The sequence below is a fragment of a genome, unplaced genomic scaffold (genome assembly GCF_019419815.1).
Source record: "Pyrus x bretschneideri cultivar Hongxiangsu unplaced genomic scaffold, Pyrus_bretschneideri_v1 Contig4, whole genome shotgun sequence".
In the NCBI taxonomy this organism is placed as follows: Eukaryota; Viridiplantae; Streptophyta; class Magnoliopsida; order Rosales; family Rosaceae; genus Pyrus; species Pyrus x bretschneideri.
In genome coordinates, this window is record NW_025999723.1 from 6707632 (window position 1) to 6730890 (window position 23259).

General features: G+C 36.8%; 3 protein-coding genes across 4 annotated transcripts; 2 read left to right on the forward strand and 1 right to left on the reverse strand.

Annotated features, from left to right (window-relative positions):
* The first annotated feature begins 1619 nt into the window (after positions 1-1619).
* Positions 1620-12837, forward strand: LOC103939111. 2 transcript variants are annotated; one of them, XM_009349162.2, is made up of 18 exons: positions 1620-2082; positions 3151-3230; positions 4054-4104; positions 4775-5296; positions 5438-5695; positions 6067-6132; positions 6210-6389; positions 6481-6532; positions 6654-6935; positions 7325-7435; positions 7696-7887; positions 8359-8634; positions 8915-9535; positions 10130-10617; positions 10742-10814; positions 10913-10981; positions 11667-12324; positions 12424-12837. In XM_009349162.2, the coding sequence occupies exons 1-17, from the start codon at positions 1837-1839 to the stop codon at positions 11751-11753; spliced, it is 3654 nt and encodes a 1217-aa protein (XP_009347437.2). In that variant the 5' UTR covers positions 1620-1836; the 3' UTR covers positions 11754-12324; positions 12424-12837. The 2 variants fall into 2 exon arrangements, with proteins under 2 accessions (XP_009347437.2, XP_009347438.2); XM_009349163.2 differs by having other exon boundaries at positions 10754-10814.
* Positions 12838-13655: 818 nt separating this feature from the next.
* Positions 13656-16316, reverse strand: LOC103948395 (THO complex subunit 4A). Its single transcript, XM_009359421.2, has 5 exons — positions 16035-16316; positions 15612-15737; positions 14783-14851; positions 14516-14700; positions 13656-14059 (listed from the first exon to the last, which is right to left on the reverse strand). The coding sequence occupies exons 1-5, from the start codon at positions 16218-16220 to the stop codon at positions 13870-13872; spliced, it is 756 nt and encodes a 251-aa protein (XP_009357696.2). The 5' UTR covers positions 16221-16316; the 3' UTR covers positions 13656-13869.
* Positions 16317-17241: 925 nt separating this feature from the next.
* LOC103948393 (54S ribosomal protein L17, mitochondrial) lies at positions 17242-19935 on the forward strand. The gene is made up of 6 exons (XM_009359420.3): positions 17242-17484; positions 17883-17948; positions 18681-18755; positions 19077-19203; positions 19313-19417; positions 19549-19935. Exons 1-6 carry the CDS (start codon positions 17318-17320, stop codon positions 19690-19692), a joined length of 684 nt encoding a protein of 227 aa, XP_009357695.2. The 5' UTR covers positions 17242-17317; the 3' UTR covers positions 19693-19935.
* Positions 19936-23259: the final 3324 nt, after the last annotated feature.

Genomic DNA, 23259 nt, shown 5'->3' on the forward strand with positions numbered 1-23259 from the left:
TATTATAGTATTTGGTAAACTTTTATCCAAAACAGTTGTGACTGTGTGAAATGACCAAAAAATGTATAATACTAGATGTGTCATTAATTTAATTTTCTTAACAAATAAAGGTGAATTACTAAATATACTTTATTTTTAAAAGAAAAATATTTACAAATTTTATCTTAAACATATAATCCAACATTTAACAATAAATCATAGTCCAACGTTTATGCTACTTCACATTTTCAGCTTTTTTTCCAAGCTCATTTTTGCTGCTTCACATTTTCAGTTTTTTTTTTTTCACCCAAAACTGTGAAAATAAGCTGTTTTTAAATTTTTACCAAATACCTTTTTGAGCTTAACTTTTTTTTTATACTCACTTTTTATAAAAACACATCAGTATCAAACCAGTGCATATATGTTGACCACCTCCCAAAAAAGAATTTTATTCTTGTATTTGTAGGGGATCTAATTTCTTTTAGGTCAAAACATATTTTCAATGTTATAAGTAAAAAATTATTTCTAAAAAAGGTTATAATTCAAAATATTTCCTTCCATTTAGTTAACCCAAAGGTGAAAAATCAAACCATAAATTAACTAGTTAACTAGTAGGCTTTTCTAAAAAGTCTGAAATTTGTTCGTGATCAAGTTTTGTAGGAATTACTTGTACTCATAAGTAGAATGGTACATGGGATGGTTAGGGTCATTTATTCCATATCGTCATCCACCCCCTTGAGTAAGCGGAATCCCCATTTGATACTTCATAGCCTTGTAACTCTTTTTAATCATTTTCCCTAGACAAAATAACTTAATGCTATAAGGTACTGCTAAACAATTTTTTAGTTATTTTAGCATTGATTGATGTGGATAATCGCACTAAATATTGCTAGAAAGGCTCTTGGGTGTGTAAAAACGTGTCTAACCTTGTAAAGATTTCTACAAAGGCTCTTGGTTGTGTGAAAACATGTATGTCTTTTTAAACGTTGCCTAAAAAAGCTTTATGTTGTCAGAAAGCGCATTAGATGTGCAAAGAATGCCATGGTTGTGTGAAAACGTGCATAACCTTCCAAAGAATTCCAGAAGAGTTTTTGATTGTGAAAAAAACGTATATAGCCTTTTAAACGTGGCCACAACATGCTTTTGGTTGTCTGAAAACGCGTTTAGTCTTTCCAAAGATGTGCCAGACCAACGCTAGTGTCACAATTTATTTCCTTCAACGGATGCATTTACTGCATTTTCCACACTACCATTTGCTTACATACTCAATACTTTGTCCAAAAGAATTCATGATGAGAGCGGGAAATCAAATTTAACAGAAAAACCAAAACAAAAACTTGAAAATAAAATAAAACACAAATCCTGAAGAAAAAAAATTCTCACCCCCTCTCTCCTCTCTCTCTCTCCACCCATACCCCTTTTTATTCCCAAATATCTTTTTTTTTTTTTTTTTTTTTTTTCTGGAAGAAAAAGGGACAAATTCTAGCGCATGCCAGCTAATCACGCCTCATAAAACTACGCCTTTCCTCCAGCTAATCACCGCATTACACCGATATTTAAGAATCTACCAAAAAAATAATATTTAATTAGTTAATCCGTAATTCAAAAATAAATAAATAAATAAATACATAACAATTTTCCCAATCTCTCTCTCTCTCTCTGGCAGACTTGGTTTACATTTGGAGCACAACACAAACGAAAAAGAAAACGAACAGTTTTATTGTTTTTATTATTTTTTTTAGATTTTGCTCAAATGTAAGAGTGGAGCTCTCCACAGAGCAAGAGGACCAAGTTTTTCTTCCGCCGTGCGAAGTGAAATTCTGAGAGATTCGGGTGGCGACCCGACCCGAGCACCCGATGTCTTCCGGCTACAACAGTCCGGTTCGGAGCCCCGGGACTTCGAGGCTTCAGTTGGGCGGAGGTGCAGGTGGAGGAGGAGGAGGAGGAGGAATCTCCAGGTTGAGATCTTCGTCGCTCAAGAAGCCGCCGGAGCCGCTGCGGCGAGCTGTGGCCGACTGCCTGTCCTCCTCCGCCACGGCTACCTCCCACCATGGAACCACTTCCTCCACTGTGCTCCTCTCCGAAGCTTCTCGAATTCTTCGGGTGAGTGGAAATTCTCTTGCTTTTTTTCTGTTTGGTTTGTGATTTTGCTAGGAGATATTTGGATCTTTGAAATGCCGGTTTATGCTCTGGAATCTAGGTCTTCCTGGTTGTGTGTGTGATTTTTGTTTTAATTGGTGGATTTTGCATGAATTCGAGATTTGAACTCTGTTTGATTGCTGAGAAAATCACTAGGAAAGAAAAGAAGAGGAAAAAAAAACTGTTCTTTGTGAGTAAAAGGCAACTTATTAGTGAGTTTTATGGCTTAAAAGATAGATAATTAAGCTGAATTCTCGTTTAGTGGGTATAAGGTTTTGGCTTTAGCTAGTTCAAAATCATACACATTGTAGATTTTGCTTGGGGTGTTTTTAGCTTTGCTACATTCTCTTAGCAGTTAGCAACGAACAGAGCACGAGTGCTGAAAATGGTTATTCGTAGTGTGTGTGTGTGTTTACGTTTTGAGTTTGCATTGGAGCCTGGAGGGAGTATTTAATGTGGTTTCCCTGCTCTGTGATTGGTCTTAAATAAAAAATGTCCTTGCTTGGATCACTTCATATTTAAATTCAAAAGAAAAGGCTTCTTTAATTATAGTCGTCCTCAGGCGAGCAACTGTTTTTAAGCTCCAAGTGTCCACCTAAAAATCTAATGGTTTAAAACAATTGCATGCAAGGTGATATAAGCTCTTTGTACAAGGTTACAAGTGGCTGAATTAATTTGGCGTTTATTATAAATTTGTTGTTCAGTTGGCACTCAAAAGAGTCTTTCTTCTGAGTGGTTCTCTCTTTAACTATACATATTGGGGGCAAGTTGAAATGGAATTTTATTGCCGATTTTCGAATTTACTGGTTAGGGAGCATATTTAGATTTCACTGGCGGTCTTGGCTTGAAGTAGAATAACATGTCAAGATTTTATTGCTCTTCTGGTTGGTTGCAATTATTCAATTATCCACACATGAGTGTATCTGACATATGATTGAGAAGTTTTTAACAGTGCTCTGTATCCTGTTATTTGATTGACTTGAATGAGATTCAGTTTCATATTTCACAAGTTCAACTTATTATGATTGGCAGGACTATCTGGCAGCCCCTTCGACGATGGACTTGTCTTACAATGTGATTTTAGAACATACCATTGCCGAGAGGGAGCGAAGGTAAATCTTGTATATGCTCTTGTAGGTTTTCTATTTCTTACTTTAACTTAAATACTTGTCCATTATCCTTAGCTCTAGTGACATGGGATGGCTGAGAAGAGGGTAGAGATCCTAGGTTCAAGTTTCTATCTAACCAAAACAAAAGAAGAAACTTGTGCTTCACACATTTCAGTAACAATAACAAGCGTGGTATAATTGGTGTAAAAAACCAGCTTTGGCGATTAATTTCAAAATATAGAACCCAGCTTTGGTGATTGTTTAGAAGAAATCTAGTTTTGGCTGTGTGCTTCCCAGATTTGCATCACAAGATTGAATGGGCCATAAAATATAGTTCAACCTATTAATCAAAAGTAATGAAAGGGGGTAAATTTGGGAACACTTGTAACAGCAAACCATTATAACTGCCAGTAAGTTGTGTATAGAAATATATTTGATACTCATAAGAGCTCTGTAGAAGGTGAGGAGTAAACATTTATTGCTTCTAGTTAATGGTAAATAAGTATGCATATGGAATACAAAAAAGAAATGAGCATTTTAAATCAAACAAATAAAAAAAGGTGATAGCAGATATGTATAGCATAGAATTATAATAACTATTTGATTAACATACACAAGGAATATTTTGGGAGATTAGAAGCAGAGTGGTACACTGGAGTACTGGACCTTTTAGACATTTTCAGAAATATGTCTCTGTCTGTATGTGTATGTACATTTAGCGTTTTAGAAGTGCATGTAAATTATCTCCATTATCATTTTCATTTAACATGATTTAAGGGACAATATGTGTTATCCTTTTACCTGATGTTACTTTTATTTATGCCAGCCCAGCAGTTGTTGCAAGGTGTGTGGCACTTTTGAAACGCTACCTTCTAAGGTATGTTCTTTGTATCATGAGATCTTTAATTATTCTAATAACTTGATGTATGAGTTGTTTATGTCACAGCTGTACAGCCTGTACTCATTTCTTCTAGTTGCCTGCAACGCTTATTATTCTATCGTTGAATTATTATTTTTTTGTTTGAAATGGGCTTCGTTGTTTTCTATTTGTTCATAATCCTTCCAGTGGTCATTGTTGTAATTTCCTTCATTTAGAAGGTGTCATTGGTGACTAAACGTGTAGTGTAGGGACTGATATGCCTGATTTTCTTCAACCTCCTATCAAAGCCTAAGCATTGGGAAAGAAGATAATGTAGGATACTAATCTATGAGGAGAAACCTGCACTGGTTTCATTGAAATTAAAATAAATAAGTTGCCGTTTAGAGAAATGATTTATATCACACTCTGGGCACAAGTTATCCTCATTTGTGTATATTTAATTTCTTGCCTTCCATTTACTGCGTTACAATTTATTTTAACAGTGGCTTGAGACTTGCCATACTGACACTGATTTGAATATATTTTATGTTGTCGTTAAAGTTACCTAGTAGGCCCTTACACTGGATGCACATTCTATGGTCTGAAATGAGGGAGAAACATCTTTCCTACCCGGATAGTTTCTTGCAATTTTGATCAATAGGGCTATACATTTTTTTACTCTCTGTAGGTACAAACCTAGTGAAGAGACATTACTGCAGATAGATCGCTTTTGTGTAAACACCATTGTTGAATGCGACATTGGTCCAAACCGGAGATTGTCTCCACGGTCGCAATCGTTTGGATCAATAACATCAACAATATCAACGGCATCTACAAATGTAGTTCCTTTATCTGTACCTAGTTTTGCGTCTGGGGCACTTGTGAAGTCATTGAACTATGTGAGGTCTCTTGTGTCTCAACATCTTCCAAAGCGGTCATTCCATCCTGCTGCTTCCTCTGGAGCTCTTTCTGCAACAAGACAGTCTCTTCCGAGTTTGTCTTCTTTGTTGAGTAGGTCCTTTAATTCACAACTAAGCCCTGCACATAGTGGAGAACCTTTGGAGAGTAAAGATGCCACAACCATGTCTGTTTTGAACTTATCAAACATTGGAAAGGTTGATGGAATGGGAGATGTTGAATACTTTGCGCTTGACGTTTTCAAGTGGCGCTGGCTTGGGGAACAGCAGTCATCATCCTTAGGGACTGAAAGGTAATTACATATACTTGTGTTTACCTTCTTATCTCTGGTGGTTGATTTCTTTGTAGTTTACAATTTTATTTGGTCAATATCTCATATTTTTCCTCTTGCTTAATATACTAACTTGACTGCTTGACATGTTCCACTATCAAGTGATCGTGTTGTAAATCCCCAAGATACGAGAATGCATAGTCTTCTAGAAGTAGGTGCCGCAGCTCTACTTGTAGGAGATAAGGAATCTAAAATGAAAGGTCAACCTTGGAAGTATTTTGGAACTGCTGATATGCCTTATCTTGATCAACTGTTGCAACCTTCCCCAGTAACGGCGATTACTGATTCTGCTGCTGCCCGTTCCCATTTGAGAGCAATCACAGCTTCTAAGCGTACTAAATCCGGCCCTCATCAAATATGGTACGCTCTTACCTCTTGTTCAACTGTTGTTACATCTTGGTCAACTATGTTACAGCATTTTATAAAATGTAGTGTAGGAATTTGGTTCTTCAATTTTTGTGGCACATAGTTCTGAATATTACGACAGAACAGAATCATGTTTCTATGACTGAAAAAAAAAACTTCGAAGATATTTCGTTTAAATTCACTGCCTTTTGCAGATATTTCTATTACCACCAGGGATTTACATTTTAAAATAATCCCTTCCTATTCCCTGTTTTCTGAGGCATATTTGTTAAACCTGTACTCATTAGTCCTATGTCATCGGATACTAAAACTTTGGTACAATATTGACACAACTGCTATTTTGACATTGTACATCCAAATTTCAGGGATGATTCTCCGGTGAGCACATTTCGTCCTCGGGCTAAACCGCTATTCCAGTATCGTCACTACAGGTAACAAATAATCAATTATGTTGTTCGTTATCTTACTCTCTCTCTCTCTCTCTCACCATATTTTGGTTGTTTATCAGTGAACAACAACCCTTGCGGTTGAATCCTGCTGAGGTTTGTGAGGTCATTGCTGCAGTTTGCTCTGAGGCATCTTTGCAGAATGCTAATGTGAGGACAGTATCATCTAGATTAACTAATAACTATGGAAAGCCATCTATGGATGCGGCAGTGAGCGTCCTTATCAAACTTGTTATTGACATGTATGTTGTCATGCATTTGGCCAGTATTTATTACAGTTCACATTCCCTGTCTTTTGCTGCCTCATTGTATGTTGAAAACCTCATTTTGTAGGTATGTCTTGGATTCCGGGACTGCTGCCCCTCTCACTCTGTCTATGCTTAAGGTGATAGTCAACTACACGCTAATATTTCATTATTAGATTATCCATTTTTCTTCCCCCCGCGCCCCTCCTCCTTCTCCTCTTTCTTTCATTAGGTTACAATTTTTTTTATATTTTCTTTCAGGAAATGCTTAATTCTCCAAGAGCAACATGTAGGAATCGTGCTTTTGACTTGATTTTGAACCTTGGAGTTCATGCTCATTTATTAGAGCCAATGGTAACCGATAACGATTCCACGATTGAAGAAGAGTATTCTCAAGAATCATATTTTGACAGTGAATCTATGCTTGCAACACAAGGAGTGAGAAGATCAGATTCTGTTATGATGGGCACTTCCTCAGCAATTGATAATTTTGAAACTTGGATTTTGAATATTTTGTATGAGATATTGCTGTTTCTTGTTCAGGTATATTTTCTGTCATATTCATTATATAACTTTCATGTTGGATGCATGTTATTTTTCTGACAAGCTGTCCATTAATGTTCAACTAAAAAGTTACAGTTAAAGCATTAGAAAATATATTTCAAAACCGGTTAAAATAATTAATCTAAATTGAATGTTTCCCGATATGTTTAGACAAATAAACCTCAAAGAGTGCAAACTTCTACTTTTCCAATTAAAATCCACCACCTTCTTATCTTAAAAAAATCTGTAGTTTCTTTCCACCCAAACAAGCATGTTAGGACACTTTTTAAGTTTTTAACTATACTATTTTTCTGTTAAATGTTTTAGTTTCGATATCGTGGAAATTTTTCCATCATTCTTTACCAACTAGTCTCTTATCTTTTGTTCAGATAGAAGAGGAGGAAGAATCTGTCTGGGCTTCTGCTCTTAGCTGTTTGCTATATTTTGTCTGTGATAGAGGCAAAATCTTGAGAAACCGGATAAATGGACTTGACATAAGGGTGAGATATTTTGAAGTTTTGTATATCAATGCTGTAATCATTGGAAATGTTTGACAAGTTTTTATCAGAAACCTTTCCTATAATTTTTGTTTAATTTTTATATTACCATCTTTTTCATAAGATACAAGGCTAATGTGTGAATAAACCTTATGTATCCAGTTTGTACCAAATAATGCTATAATCTAAAAATTCACTTAATATTCCTTTTCTATCATATCAGTGAGTTTAATGTTGGTTTTAATTCTACTTCCTACTGTCAGGTTATAAAGGCACTTCTAGAAATTAGCAGGAAAAATTCTTGGGCAGAAGTAGTTCATTGCAAGCTTATTAGCATGTTAGCAAACATGTTTTATCAAGTACCTGAAGGAACCAACAATGCTGTTTCAAGTACCCAATTGTTTCTGGTGGAGCAAGTTGATCTGATTGGTGGAATAGAGTTTATTTTTGTTGAGGTATGCTAATAATTTACTATGAAACTGGAATAAATAGTAAGGTTTGTTGATTTTTTTTTTGCGTTTCTTTTTTATCTGAACTCTGAAGATTAGCTTTATTAGAAATTTGGGTTGTTAGTTGATTCCTAGCATTTAGCTAAGACCTCTGGTAATCACAATCCTGTTATCGTCTGTGACTTGTAAAGTGTTTGTCTAATATTGTAACACTTGGTATGTGCTTATTGTTAATATTTGGGGACGGGAAAGCAAGTTTGATGATCTTAAACATCACTTTAGTAGGCAAAGAACTAGCAGACACTCAAATCCGTATACTTACTAGAAGATGGAGACAGACCTGTTATTAGAGATAAGCTTTACTTAAATGTTTATTTATTATTAATGCAACTAATCTATTAGTGCTTTTGCATTGAAGGTTTCTTTTTATGAAAAAAAAGTTTCCTGATTCCAAACTATAACTATTTTGCAATACAGTATTCACTTGCAAAATCAAGGGAGGAAAGGAGAAATCTGTTTTTGGTTCTTTTGGACCATGCTTTGCATCAAATAAATGAAATATTCATAGCTACTGGAGTCACTGAGTATAGCGATGACGAGATTCAGCCTCTTGTTGCCCTTCTCAATCGAGCTGATGCGCCTGAAGCTTTCTATATATCTGTTAAGCTTGGGTTGGTAGGCATTGGGGAAATTTTGAAGAGTTCTATTTCAGATGCATTATCTAGATATCCGAACAGTGAACGGCTCAATATGGTAATGTCTCAAAAGTTTGTGTGCGTGATTGGTGTGAGTCCATGTGCATGTTTTGTTTGTTCGTTCCCAAAAAATGTATTTGTGCATGCGCTGTGGGTAGGCCATGTTCTTTCAATTTTTTCACATTTTTGTTTAATGGAGTTTTTTGCCAGTTTCAGAAATTATTGGAAAGTTTTTTTCGGTTCCATATTTTCTTTTGATTTGGATAAGTCAGTTAATTGCAACAATTTAATGAATTTATCAAAGTTGCTGCTATCTGAATTTTGTTTTAACTTTACAGCTGTTGGACAGTGTAATGGAGAAACTTGGTGCAACAGTAAGCTCATTTACTCATTTGGACACAGAGTTCTCACACATGATGCAGATAACCAAATCTTACAAGTCTCTGGATAGCATTGAAGGTGCCGTTCTGAGAAATGGAGTTGGCATGAAAGCAAAACTCTCATGGGCTCTTTTACATTCCCTTCTTCATTCAGAAAGAATTGCTTACCATCGGAATGCGTATGTCTGGTTAAGTGACCTGCTTATTGCAGAAATTAGTGAGGAAGGGAATTCAAGTATTTTGTCAAATATAAAAAACATGCAGCAGAAAATTGCCCGTGCCGGTGTTCATGATTCTTCAGTTGCTTCAGATGTTCCTTTGCCCATTTGGCTTATGTGTGGGCTTTTGAAGTCAAAGCACAACTCAATCAGATGGGGCTTTTTGTATGTTCTTGAAAGGCTTCTTATGAGGTGTAAGATTTTGTTAAATGAAAATAAAGTCCAGAAACATGGCAGTGATATTGGCAATGTACGGAGAGATAACCGTCTCGAGAAAGCTAGTGCAGTGATAGACATCATGAGTAGTGCCTTGTCCTTGGTTTTTCAGATCAATGAAACAGATCGCATTAATATTTTGAAGGTAATTTTCTTAAGAACCAGAAAATCTCTTTACTAAATTTAGGAAACTATTACCCACATATGCTTTAATTATATGGCTTTTAACCGACGGACTCTGAATGTTACCTTTGATTTTGATTGTTTGAAAAAAAACATAAGGTGTACCACTTCTGAATGGTGTAGGGACTGGAGTATTTCTCCACTTAGTCTTGCTGCAGGGTCAATGTAACATGTTTTGTCTGCACAAAATCATATTTGGTATGTATTGAATGTTTCTTGACCTTATCGATAAATATTATTAGTGTAATATTGATAAGGCTGAGTGTCGTGACGTGATACATTCTTATATAAGGGATTTACTGGCTGGGAATTTTGACCGGTAGAATTTTATGTAAGAACAAATAAATGAAAAATCAAATTGAGTACATCTAGTGCAAATCTGTTTTTCTAAATAGTATTGGAGAATTTGCTTTGAGTTGCTGCAAAGTGCATTCTCATTTTCCCCCAAGGATTCATGTATGTTTCATGATTTTATGGAATTCACTTGTGCGATTTTTTTTTTTAGTAGAGGGTATATTTTCCTTATCCCCTATTTTTCCTTGGTTTCTGTAAACAGATGTGTGACATTCTATTCTCTCAATTATGCTTGAGAGCTCCATCTGCAAATACAACAAACTTTGGAGATGATGCACAGCTTGGTAGGGTTCTTAGACGGATGGACGGAAATAAAATAGTTGACGAGAAAGAGAGTTCTCACCAGGATGTTTGTATGGAAGAATCCAGTGGCAGATCTGGCCTCGGAAATAACAATCCTCTAGATCATGAGACAGAATCAATGGCAGCACTTCTTCTCCGAGGACAGGCCATAGTTCCCATGCAGTTGGTCACACGAGTTCCAGCTGCATTGTTTTATTGGCCATTGATTCAACTTGCTGGTGCAGCAACAGACAACATTGCGTTGGGTATAGCTGTTGGAAGCAAAGGAAGAGGGAACCTTCCTGGTGCAACATCTGATATACGGGCTACGCTTTTGTTACTTCTAATTGGTAAATGTACTGCAGATCCTGCTACTTTCCAGGAAGTTGGCGGGGAAGAATTTTTTAGGTGATTCTTCAATTCATGCTACCATTGGATGAGCTTCCCTTTTTTTTCTTTTTTTCTTTTATATATATTTCTGCTTTTTATTTTGTTGTGTGTGCATATATATGATATATGATTCATTTTTAAGTTATAAATTCAGGGAACTCTTGGATGATACAGACTCGAGGGTGGCATATTACTCATCAGCTTTTCTTCTGAAGGCAAGAATGCTTTTTCTCCTCTTCCCACAAACAAATTACACTGTACTGAATATGTGGTGAAGTTTGTCCTGCTAACAATTTTAATTTGTGTTTTATAGCGAATGATGTCAGAAAAACCTGAAAAGTACCAGCACATGCTTCAGAATCTTGTTGTTAGAGCTCAGCAGGTGGGCCTTGTTTTAGTATTGTACATGCCGTCACACATTCTCAATATGATTCCTGAAAAAGATAATAGGTCATATTTTGCATAGATATTATCATATTGTCGTGACTTGGATATGGTGATTGAAATATAGAAACTTTTATAGAAACGTTAGAGTATAGGACTATAGGTTATTGAGGATTGTTTTCTTTGTAGGAGCAATATCTCATTGTAAAGTTATGTTTTAGATAACATAGGTCGAAAGTATGATAGCTTTAGGCAGCCTGATAAGAAACTATGTAGCATTCAACTACTGGATTTATATTCCTTGTCAGAAGAGTCACGGGCGTGTAATATTTCGTACAGACTAAGCCTTATTCTGAAACCAACTTTGCCCTATACTTATTATAAAGAGATTATCTCTAGCGACTGCTCATCCTTGTATTTGTGTTTGTATTGCTGATTAACATGCTTGGGAGCTGGTTTTGGAATCTCCAATTGTCCCATTTAGTTCTCTTCGTAAAGGTCATGATATACGGTTGACAAATTTTAACTGCTAAGGTTTTAAAGGAGATGGCTATAAGGAAACTTATCACCTAAGCATGTCACAGACGTATGGATAAAAAAGATAGTTTACAATTCCCTGTTGGAACTTGGAAGAGCTTATAATATAGCAGCTAGCTTCTCACTGCCATGTTTCCTCTGTGCAGAGCAACAATGAAAAGCTCTTGGAAAATCCATATCTTCAGATACGTGGCATACTTCAGCTGGCAAACGATCTTGGAACCGGGTTGTAATCTGGTGATGCAGAATTGTAGATGTTTCCCTATACTTGTAGAACAATGCTTCCAAGCACAGGCTCATGCCATCACAATGACACATATGCTAATCCTTGAACAGCACTATTTGGCAAGTTTGAAAAACCTATGTCTGGGATTATGCTTAATTTTCAAAGCATCCATGAAATTCTTGGGAAAAATAGTAAAACAGAGGGTAGGAGATGCATTACATGTTGGATAAGGCTGAAAAGTCTTTCCTACCGAACACAGTGGGGACGTCAGCAATCAGTTCCTTGTGGTTGTCCTTCTCAAATGATTAGAAAATGGTGAGCCAGATCGAGATCTACTTCCCATATCTTCCTATCCATACTGTACATTATGTATTGAACTGTTGGGGGACGCCTTTGTTTTGTAAAATGCATGAAGTTCATGTTCAGCTGAAGGATTATGGCGGGGGCTCGTCAGAAAAGAAGATACTTAGAGCACAAGTAGCTCTCAGAAAGTTTGGAAATGTTTAATTCTTCTTCTGCCTTTCGTTCTGCAACTGGAAGTTGCAAGGCACGGGCGTAGCATGTAGACATATCTCGAGGTACTGCCACCTATCCTCAATGAATTTTGTGCATTATTGTACTTTATGCTAAGATTTGTCTGTTTAATAATATATACTTTTTCTGTCGTGTGCATGCAGTTATTGTGCATTACAATGCCAAGAGACCTTGTGGGAAACTTTCGGAGAATATATTCTGTAGACTCCAGATTTCCATTTTCGTCCAAGCCTTCGTTATATTTAGTAATTCCTGAAGGCGATATTGACATACATGGGCAGTGAAAGTTTTTTACATTTGTTACTCATAGAGCTTCGTCTTCCTGACAGCAACGCGAAGAGAATTGATCTTTGTATGTTTAGTGGACAGAGTATACCGAGGTATTAGAGGGTATTACCCGACTTTATGCTTCTCTAATTCCGTTAATAGGGGCAACACAGGGGTGTCTGTTTTTTCAGGGCACCCCAAAGTGTGCCTGCGCTGATTTTTGAGTCTCCAGGGTTTATTTTCGACATTGTAAATATGTGAATTATTTTCAATTATTTTCGTTTTGATTCCATCTTTTTTTCCCGTTTCCTTCAGCTAATTGTTGATTGTTGTAAAATGGCTATAGAGAAATTGAATCTTTTTTGCATGTCTCTTGAGAAATTTTGTTTTTCATGTTCGATCGATCGATTTTGAGAGGAAGTATTGGTTTTATTTCTTTGTTTGCTGATGGGTTCTAAATTCGACCGTGACAATGTGTATTTAGATTTTTGTTTGTAGAAAAAAGATTCAATTGAAAAAAGTTATAGCCTATACTAAAAAGTCTATTGACAAAACAAAGATGTTACAGAACATGTCGAAAATATGAAACCCAAGAGGCATAATGCGAGGAGTCGGAAGGTGCAGGGCTTGGACTTGCGGACGCCGCAGCCGGTGTAGCCGTATAGGTAAGGTAACTTTGATGTCGACCTCTAGACGTCCACCCGTCAAACTCGCCAACTCCATAAACATCGCCGTAACAAGAACCAAAGAAACCAGTCATCACCAAAAGAATCAGTGCACAATTTTCTCAAAGCCATGTAAAGGAGAGATCGAGGGAACAAAGTTTGTGTGAAAGAAGAAAGAGTTTAGGGTTAATCGTGTACAGGTCGAGTTCAGAGACTTCGTAGCAACTGTGAGCAAAATAATATCATCTTTTGGGAGCATCCAATCTGCTGCCATCATATGCCTACCATTGAAGTGAACTTGACAAGCATTTGGTGCTTCTTACTTGAAATAACAAAGAAGTAAGCAGATAAAAATGAGCAACCAAATCAGAGATACTATCCAGAAGATTGCGGCCGAAGCCAGGAAGAAAGATGTCTGCCGGCCTAGAAATTTAGCGCTCATATATAAAACCAAAAGGGGTGGCATTGTACACATTTTTCTTTATGCAGCTGCAACTCTCTTAGCATGGAGCACAAAATGGAACTTACCACTTCCAGTGTAAAATTAAAGTACTGAGGAGCTAGTAATACTAATAGGTAATGCTCCATATACGTATATTATACCAGTTGGTGACTCAAACTCCCTAGACTACCAGTGTGTACATTTCAAATATGACTTCAATTCACCAGCAAGCGTTTTTGGCGGTAGTTCTCCAAGTCAGCATCCAGATCTTCAAAAGTCACTTTCTCACGAGGCGGCTTCACCTGCTCACGAGGATGCTTCACCTGTCCATGGCCCCTTCCAAGTCCAAAGCCACCAGTACCAAGACCACGAAAGAATTCCCTACCACCAGCTTGACCTTTTCCACTGCCCAAGCACGTGACGAAAAATAAGTTGATGAATGATGGAAACCCCTAAGCTAAGCCCCTAAAATATATAACTAGGACAATTGAGATGGCATCAACAGGAAACTATTTCACATGCCTTTTCTTTCCTAATTTTCCAACAATTAACTGCAGACAATAGATTGTATATTACTTATACTCCACCAATCAAATTGTTCTGAATGTGTCTCAGTGTTTGCACGGTCTTGCACACATATAACCAACAGCCCAGTACACATACATTACTTATCGAATTATTTTATCTCTGTGAATAATGACAAATTAATATTCTGCTGATAAATTTAGGTTGGGCTTAACTGGCAGTCCTTTCTTTTTTTCCGGTTTATCCAGTTATAATTGACAGTCCTGACTTTAATATACAGCACAGATGCATTATATGGATATGGATGACCCCAAAAGAAAGAGAGAACCTATATACCTTTGGAAGACAACGTTTCGTTTTCCCATCAATCTACTTGTAATTGGAGGCACAGGAACCGAAGCAACAGGACTCACTCCCACAAGCTCAATTTTCATTGGCTTTCCATCAAGCTGAACATCGTTATATTTCTTGATTGCTGTTAGAGCATCTGAATGGTGTAGATATCTAACTTCCGCCGTTCCCTAAATATAAGCAAAACTTATAAACCATCAAAAAGAAAAATATAATTGAGAACAATCTATTGATGTAAAAATTGAAAGATACCTTTGATCTTCCACTCCTATCATAATGGATTGAATGGTTTATCACATGACCAATATCAGAGAAGAGCAACTGCAGGGTAGCATTGTGGTTATCAACTCTTTCACTTAATTGCAAACGAGTGGGGGATACATAGAGTTCAACCAAGTTTAAGTTTGACACATGCGGTTCTAATGCATGAATTGTCATGCTGAAGGCCGAGCTAAACAACATCAAGAAGAACTGAGAAACATCCAACCGTATGATTGAGCAGCACCCTATGCATTATTAGCAACTGCTAAGTTTCTGACTTTACCCACACACCACTCACATTCAGTTGCACATACAGAAGCAAAAACCAAAGAAACAAAATAAATAGATACGGCGACAAACGTACTTTGTTTTTTATTCAAATACTGCCATAAAACACATGTTGAACTATTTGTCAGCAGAACCATCCCAGTAACACTAGATTGGAAGATCGCAGTCCATATCCAAAAAAAAAAAACCCTTTACATACAGGAGGCATGAAACGACACATTCTCAATCTTGGTTCCAGCCTTCCAGGTAAACTTTTTTTTGCTCATCCAACCCTCTAACTCCAATCCTACAGATTACAAAGACCATATGAAAAGATAGAACCCATTTCAAACAAAACCCGTACGGAGATTCTCTGGGCCTGCAAACCAACCACATAACCATATAATATTTTTCTACTTTTTTTGTGATAACTAAAGGTTGTCACCTACATTCCTCCCATAGAAATTTACCAAACCCCAAAACATTAAATTGTTCTGCACACAAACAATAACATAAACAAGTTAATAAAACTGGAAGGGGAACAGCGAGCTACCTCAATATCGCTACTCGAGACCTCATAATCCAAGTTAGATATGTATAACTTGGTTCCCTTCGGTGAGTCTGTCCCCATGGTCACATCCATTTCGTGCTCAAATCTTGATCTTGGAACTTGCACTTTCTGCATCACGTTTGTTAATTATATAATAAAGTAAACAACAAAAACCCATATGCATAACAGAGCTATATATACAGAGAGCCAAATTCTTGCTTGGTTCCCGAGAAAATGTAGCTCAGAAAACTTACTTCCGCCTACAAAATTTGAACACGCGGATTAAGGGTAACATTTTTCTTTGAAAAATACTACTAATAATATTATGTTAATTTATTTGTATTTTTCCCGCATTTTCTCAGCAACCAAGCAATGCATTAAACTCGTCAAACCGGAAAATGTAGGAAAGGAGAAACCCTAGCGCACCGGTTTAGGAAAGTAGCGCGCCGTTCTAACGGGGTTGCGTTTCACGAGCTGACGAGTGGGTCCCGGCGCGTAGCCTCGGCCGCCTGAGGGGACTCTGAAATCACGGCGATGCCCTCCGGCTTCAGACTTCTCCGCCTTGCGCCTCCACATGAGATCGTCGAGCGACATGTCAAGCGGCGGGGGCATTTCGGGAAATGGCCGAGAGCTGAGGGTTTTGCAAGACAATGAGTGAGTGAGTGAAAGGGTTTTTGGTTTTGCAGGGCTCAGCAGTACCGTGTACCTGAGGTTACGCAATTATATTTGCCAGAAGGCCGTTAACAATCGTTCACCTCCGGAGCACGCACTTTCCGTGAAACGTAGCCAGAAATGTGACACGTGGTGATCAACTATAATTTTAACAAAGCTTTCTTTAGCGAAAAGATTATTTAATATTCTATCACAATAAAAAAATTTAAGAGCAGTAATATAATTCCATCCCCATATTCTCTTACTGTCTTCTTCTCTCCTTCAATTTAAAAAAAAAAAAAAAAAAAATTTACACACTTTGTGTGTAGGAATATACTAGTAGAAAAGATATAATCAGTCAATCATAAAGGGTGCATTTTTGCTCACCACCATAAACTATTGTGTATGTTCACCGTACACTTACTCATTCGACACAGGTCCTCTACTTAACTTTGATTAATTTTTTCACAATTGAAAAAGTAACATTTAATGTGAAAGTTAATTAAAGTTATATGAAATGACACGTGGAAGATGATTCAGTGTACACTAAGTATACATCATAGTTATGGTGGTGACAAAATATGCTTCAATCATAGAGCTTGTTAGTTTCTCGTTGGAAAAAATGTGACACGTGTGTATATATATTATTTTTTTTGGTACTATCTATTAAAAAAATATTACAATAAACCACTTAAACTTTTTATAGATATTTTTGGTATTTTACGTACCTCTACCGTCGTGCTATGTGAGGACTGAGGACTTATATCCAACGAATTTGTCATTATTTTGGTGTCTCAATCAGATTATGCAATGAGAAGTATAAAAAAATTTCCGCATGATTTGGATTATTAAATTAAGATATCAGGTGACGGTAAATTAGTTCTAACAAGTTGCACTCCCTCACTTGAGGCACGCACGTTCCATGAAACGTAGCCAGATATGAGACAGGTGTCAATCATATTACTGCCACTTATTAATTCACTAGACTGAATCAGGGTTTTAGAAAGGGCTTTTCCTGAAATTCTCCGGTTCAGATTCTGGGCGGGTGTGGATCCAGAATGCAGAGGACCATCCCGCTTTTGCGTGGGACTCTGGCGAGAGGCCGCGGATTTTCCACCATCCCATCGTCTTCTTCCGAGAAAATCGTCGCGTCTGTACTCTTCGAGAGGCTGCCTGTCGTCATCCCCAAAATCGACCCCGTCGTTTATGCGTATCAGGAGTTCGCGTACGTTTGCTTCTTATTCTCTCTCGAAATGTTTTTCTTTCTTGTTTATTTTCTGTTTGGTTGCTCAGAAAATCTAGATTAGAGGGTAGGGATTAGTTGCCGAGATAGTTGTGGAAAAGAAGTGAAAATGTGAATCACTTTGCTGTAGAAGTCCATAATTTTCGTTCTCAATTCCTTGTTGGAGTGCTTTTACTTATCTTATTCGCAAATGGTGGGTTCTGGGCAAGTGAATGAAGGATGGCTTGAATTTTGGTATTTTTTTTGGTGTGATGCATGTGCTATGGTGATAGATATTGACCAGAATACCTACATTTTTGTAAATTTGGTTTAAGTTCTGTTGATTATGTGAATTAATGTTATGAGTGGCTCATATTGGTGTCTTCCTCCATGTGGTTTAGGTTCCGGTGGCGGCAGCAATATCGGCGCATATATCCAGATGAGCTTTTAGACAAGTCCAATGCTAGGTAAGGTTTGTGTTGAAGGTTTACTATTTCAACAGGGAATATGTTCTTATAAAAGAAACAACTATCTTTCATACAAATGTTTGCTTTCTTTTTACCTCTATTGTAGCAATCACATCACGGTTGTTCACTTATGTTCTAATAACTAGTTTCTAAACCGTAGACCTTAAAAATGCATTCACCCCTAAAATCTGTCCTCGAGCTTATTCCCCAATTGCACTAAATAATTTTGCTCTGTTTGTTGATTGGAACGTCTTTAGATTTCCAACGTTTATTTAAAAATCATGCGTCTAGTGTAAGGTCAAACCGTTCATCAGTTTAAATGGCTCCAACTCAGTAAGTGAGTTTTTAATAGTTGACAGTCTCATGAAATGTTGATATGCGTTCTTTTAAGCGTAGTGGACTGTGTTATATTTCTTTTAACAAGGAAAGGCATGCAAGCATCCTTATGGACTTTGTTTTATGCGTCTCTGAGTTTTGAAAAGGGATGATGTTGATATTAGTACGAGGAACGATGAGGTTTAGTATATATTCTGGGAGGTCTATCCCTATACCTCATTCATTCTGTTCTTATTTTATGGGAAGCACTGAAAGTGTACATCTGCCAAGCAATCATATCAAAGTTTATAAGCGATTTTTTTGGTTTATTGTGTAAGCCTTACTCACACTTGATGCCCACAAGACAATTGCAAATAGAAGTCATCCTCTAGCTTGACACTTACTTTTGGTGAACAGGGGAAAAGGTGACTACCAAATTGATTATGTACCTGCTCCACGGATCACCGAAGCTGACAAAACGAATGATAAAAAGTATGGAGTATAATTTTTATGATGCTATATAAAAGTCCCGTACTACTGTTATTCTTATTACATTTTTTTTTTTTTTTTTTTTTTTTTTTTTTTTGCAATTTTAATTTTACGGTTTTGTTTGAAGTTCTTATTGCTTATGATATTGTGAGATCATCATATTCTTTGTAAAACCTTTTCTACAACCTTCTTGGATGTTAGATGACAGATAAATTGTTTTCTGCTAGCTGTTGGACATTTGAGTGATTTTTATTGATAGTTCGGGGTAATTACTTTTTCTATATGTGAAAAACATAATGTTAAAGGTTGGTTCTTGTTCTTTAGGTCATTGCAGAGAGCACTTGACAGAAGACTATATCTTCTGCTCTACGGAAAAACTGATGGATCTGCTGGGAAGTCAGTCTGGCAATTTCCCGAAAAAGTTTACCAGTCTGAAGAGACACTGCGGAAGGTGATGGTTGCTATACGATGCCATATACTTCTCTTCTTCTTTATCCTCCTAAAATTCCATGTAGTTCTTCGTTTTTTTCCTCAATTGAATAAATCCGTTCTATTTTCAGTGTGCCGAATCTGCTTTAAAATCTGTCTTGGGAAACCTCTCACACACGTACTTTGTTGGAAATGCGCCCATGGGCCATATGGAACAGCCAGAAGAGAATATTAAGGTATACTTTCGTAAATTATGTTTTCTTTCTTACACCAGATTGGCTTCACGCGATAAATGTTAAAATGCAAATTGGTGTTGCCTGTCGATCCTGTATATGTAATCACAATTTCATTTTCCTTCATTTTTCAGCAATTCTTTTTCAAATCTCAAGTGATTGCAGCCAACAAGTTTGACATTGGGAAGTGTGAGGACTTTGTATGGGTGACCAAGGATGAACTGATAGAGTACTTTCCTGAGAAAGCTGACTTCCTTAACAAAATGATCATCAGCTGAATCCCCACCCGTTTTTTGTTCCCAGAAAGTTTTTGCATATCAGTGAAAGAATTAGTATTGACTCTTTATGGTAGATTAAAGCTGGCACAGAGAATCGTAGGTAATAGAAAGCTGAAAATTTTGTGTTCATGCTTTTGGTGGCTGACACTTGACATATCGGATTGTTTGTCACTTAGATCAGTGCTGTTTCTCAATGTAAGTTGCCAGCTTTTTTCGTCTGCAATAATATGTTCCTTTCTGCAATTGGTGCTATTGATTGATAAGTATACATTTTCTTAGCAAAGCTTCGCATATGCGATATTCCACCATAGTTTCATCGCCCGATTGCGCATATTCAGATATATGCCAGTATTGTACCTTGAGGCCTTCGGATGTTCTTGTCGTGTAAGGCTGGAAATCCATCCAGGTGACCGATCGTGTGAAGTGAACTACGAAAGGATTGGGTTCGATCGGATTGGATGGGATGGGATGGGATGGGATGAAGGGATAGGATTAGTGTCCTTGGTATGGGTCTTGCCCCTGGGTATAGGTCACGAAAAGTAAATTAAATTAAGGCACCTCTTCCAGGTTAAAATTACAGATTGACCAACCCTTATTAAGTTACCTATCTAATTCTCTCTCTTTTGATAAAAAAAAAAAAAAGGGTTAATTCTCTCTCTTTCTCTATATGTGTTTTTCAGGGTAAAATTTAGTAACTGTGGCTCAGCTCAACCTCTTCTCACCTTCCACCACCTTCAAGTGCCTCTTGCACACGAGTACGCGTGTAGCAATTGGCTCTTTTGATTTTATTTTTTTGAAAAAATAAAAAACAGAAAAACAAAATAATAATATATTTAAAAATAATAATAAAGTTAGTTATGGGAGTGAGTTTTTTTTTGTGATTTTCTTATTTTATTTGAAAATTTAATAGGAGAGGGTAATTTTCGGATTATCAATGTTTCACCATTTTTGCCTTCTCCTTATATATAGATATAGGACTAGGATTTGGGGACAAAAGCTTTTGTGAGGCTCACTCTATAAGGTATTTGAAAGATCCAACCATTTATCTTTTTTGACTTACTTCAAAGTTCAAACATCAGTCTATAAAAAATCATCCAAATCCGAAACTATACGAACATTAAATTAATTTTAGTGTTTTTTTTTTTTTTTTTTTTTTTTTTTGTATAATCGTATCCGTTCATTTTAACATTTGTAAAAAGAGAAATGGAATGAAAGATGTACCAAATCATCAATGCTAATGAAAGATGATCCTTAGTTTTGTTCTTGTATTACATGGGATATATCTATATATATGAATCATATGATCAATAATCTGTGTGATTTTTATTTAATTATTGATAAATATAGACATCTCAAGGAATCCAATTGGGAAGAGAATTATCATTTAGATCAAGAGCTAATTCATGTCGAGAAAAGAGGATTCGGGGCAATTCCCTAAAGCCCTCATATTAAACATAACTTACAAGTCACACTAAAAATAAATTTGGAAAAACAAAGTAGATGTTGTAAATGTGGATGACATTATTTGGTTTAAATAGACCTTTATGTGTGGGACAAAGTTAAAGAAAATGGCTCAGTGGAGAGGCACACAATTTTTAGGGTGTGTTTGTTTGGGTTCACTAACCTTCACTGGATTGGACTACATTAAAAATTAGTGTAGTCCCGTGTTTGGCAATCCCAGGGACTAGTTTTAGTAGGATTAAACGGGATTCGCCTCGACTAGAGACCTCGTTAGAGGTTCTTAGCGAAACCCCCCAAAATGCAGCGGACTGCTAAGCCTTTCCTTCGTCTGCTTCGTCTGTTCACTGCTCATCGTAATCAACGACCTCGACGTCAAATCCTCCACTCCTTCCCTGCATGGATCTTCTTTTCTCTCCCTGCTCTATCTCATTACCACCCACCCCTAAATCCCAAAATCGAATTAGCACCCACCGATGGGTCGATTCGATCTGAGGCCCAGATCGATGCCGGCGCCACCCCACTCCATTTCCCAAGGTCATCTCCCGCTCTCTCTATCTAAGTCTCGACGATGGCCACCACCGCCGTAGCACCGCGTCAGCTCGCTCAGAAGGAGGTTGAATTCAGATGATGTTGGCCGCGAAGTCCATCTGGGCACGAAGAACTGATATTTTCAGATGGAAAGATGTAATGACATATATCCTCAATCTTCCTCATATTTGCTTATTTTTTTGGTAATATAATATGAATTTCAGCTTTTTGAATATGTTCCGTTTGGTTTAATGGTGTTTGCAATGGTGGTTCTTTCTAATTTAAGCTGAGATTATAGAAAGCCCCATTTTCTGGGTTTGTATATATATGTATATATACACACATATACATGCACACTTATATGTATGTATATGTTTTTGCTAGATCTGATGTATGGCTTTTGTATTATTTGTTCTTGTTGGTATATTTCCTTATTCGCAAAACCCACATTGATTCTTTTGTGTAAATTTGATATTTTTGGGGAAAAATTGTGATGGGTTGCTTTGTTGTGGATGGGTTTTTGTTTAAATGTGAAACAAATTATCAATTGTTGGTTTTGAAATCTCAAGAATTTGCAATATCTAGTATGGTAGATGGCACTGGTGGCAATTGCTAGAAGAAGAAAGGAGGTTGGATTAAATACGGTATTTGAGTGACACCAACATACTTTGAACATGGAGAAGATGAAATGTTTAACAAGAATAACGTTAATATTTGGTTGAAATTGAAGTTGAAGGAAATAAAATATTTTGTAATATATCATGGGTTTTTTTTTCATTTTTCTTTTTATCCTGCTTCTTAGTCCGACACTACACCAAACGCTTCACTAAACTAGTCCAGCTTAGTCTAGTCTAAGCCAGTCCAACTTAGTCCCTGAAGCTAGTCCAGTCCGAGACAGTCCGGTGCAACAAACGCACCCTTAAGGATTTCTAACCAGTATTCCTAATCAGCACATCTCACAATTCCTATATAATTGTCAAATATTAGCTCAAAAATAAAACACAAGCAGTAGAAGAAGAAGGTACACAATCTATTGTTTCCATTGCCTTTGTAATTTCAGTTTGATAACGAGAAATACTACTGCTATTGTCAAGAGGACGTAGACACACTTGCTGAACCTGCTGACTAAAAAGATAACAAGAATATCAAGTTACACACCACATATATAAACTCAAAGGTGACACAAGAATGAAGAAAGAACACTACACTTTATATAAATGAATGGAGAGTTCAATTTACGATATATTTTTTATAATACATTATCTACTTTGATAGAAAATCAGGTTAAACATCACAATAAACTAACCATAATAACTAGCTAGTCTCAAAATAGATGACGTATAATCACACATATCCCAATTATCGAGTCAAATGTCAATCCCTGATGAGTAAAAAGCCATGACAACCATTGTAAGACCCTGAGAAGCAAGCTTGAGTAAAACGTCAATGACTTATAATTCAGTTGGTTAAAAAAATTTATTTTGCATCCGAAACCCTTTGTTTAAATCCTCTTTCCGCAATTTAATAAAAAGGCAGTCGTTGCCGATCTTGGATATAATTTTTTTATTTTACATGAGC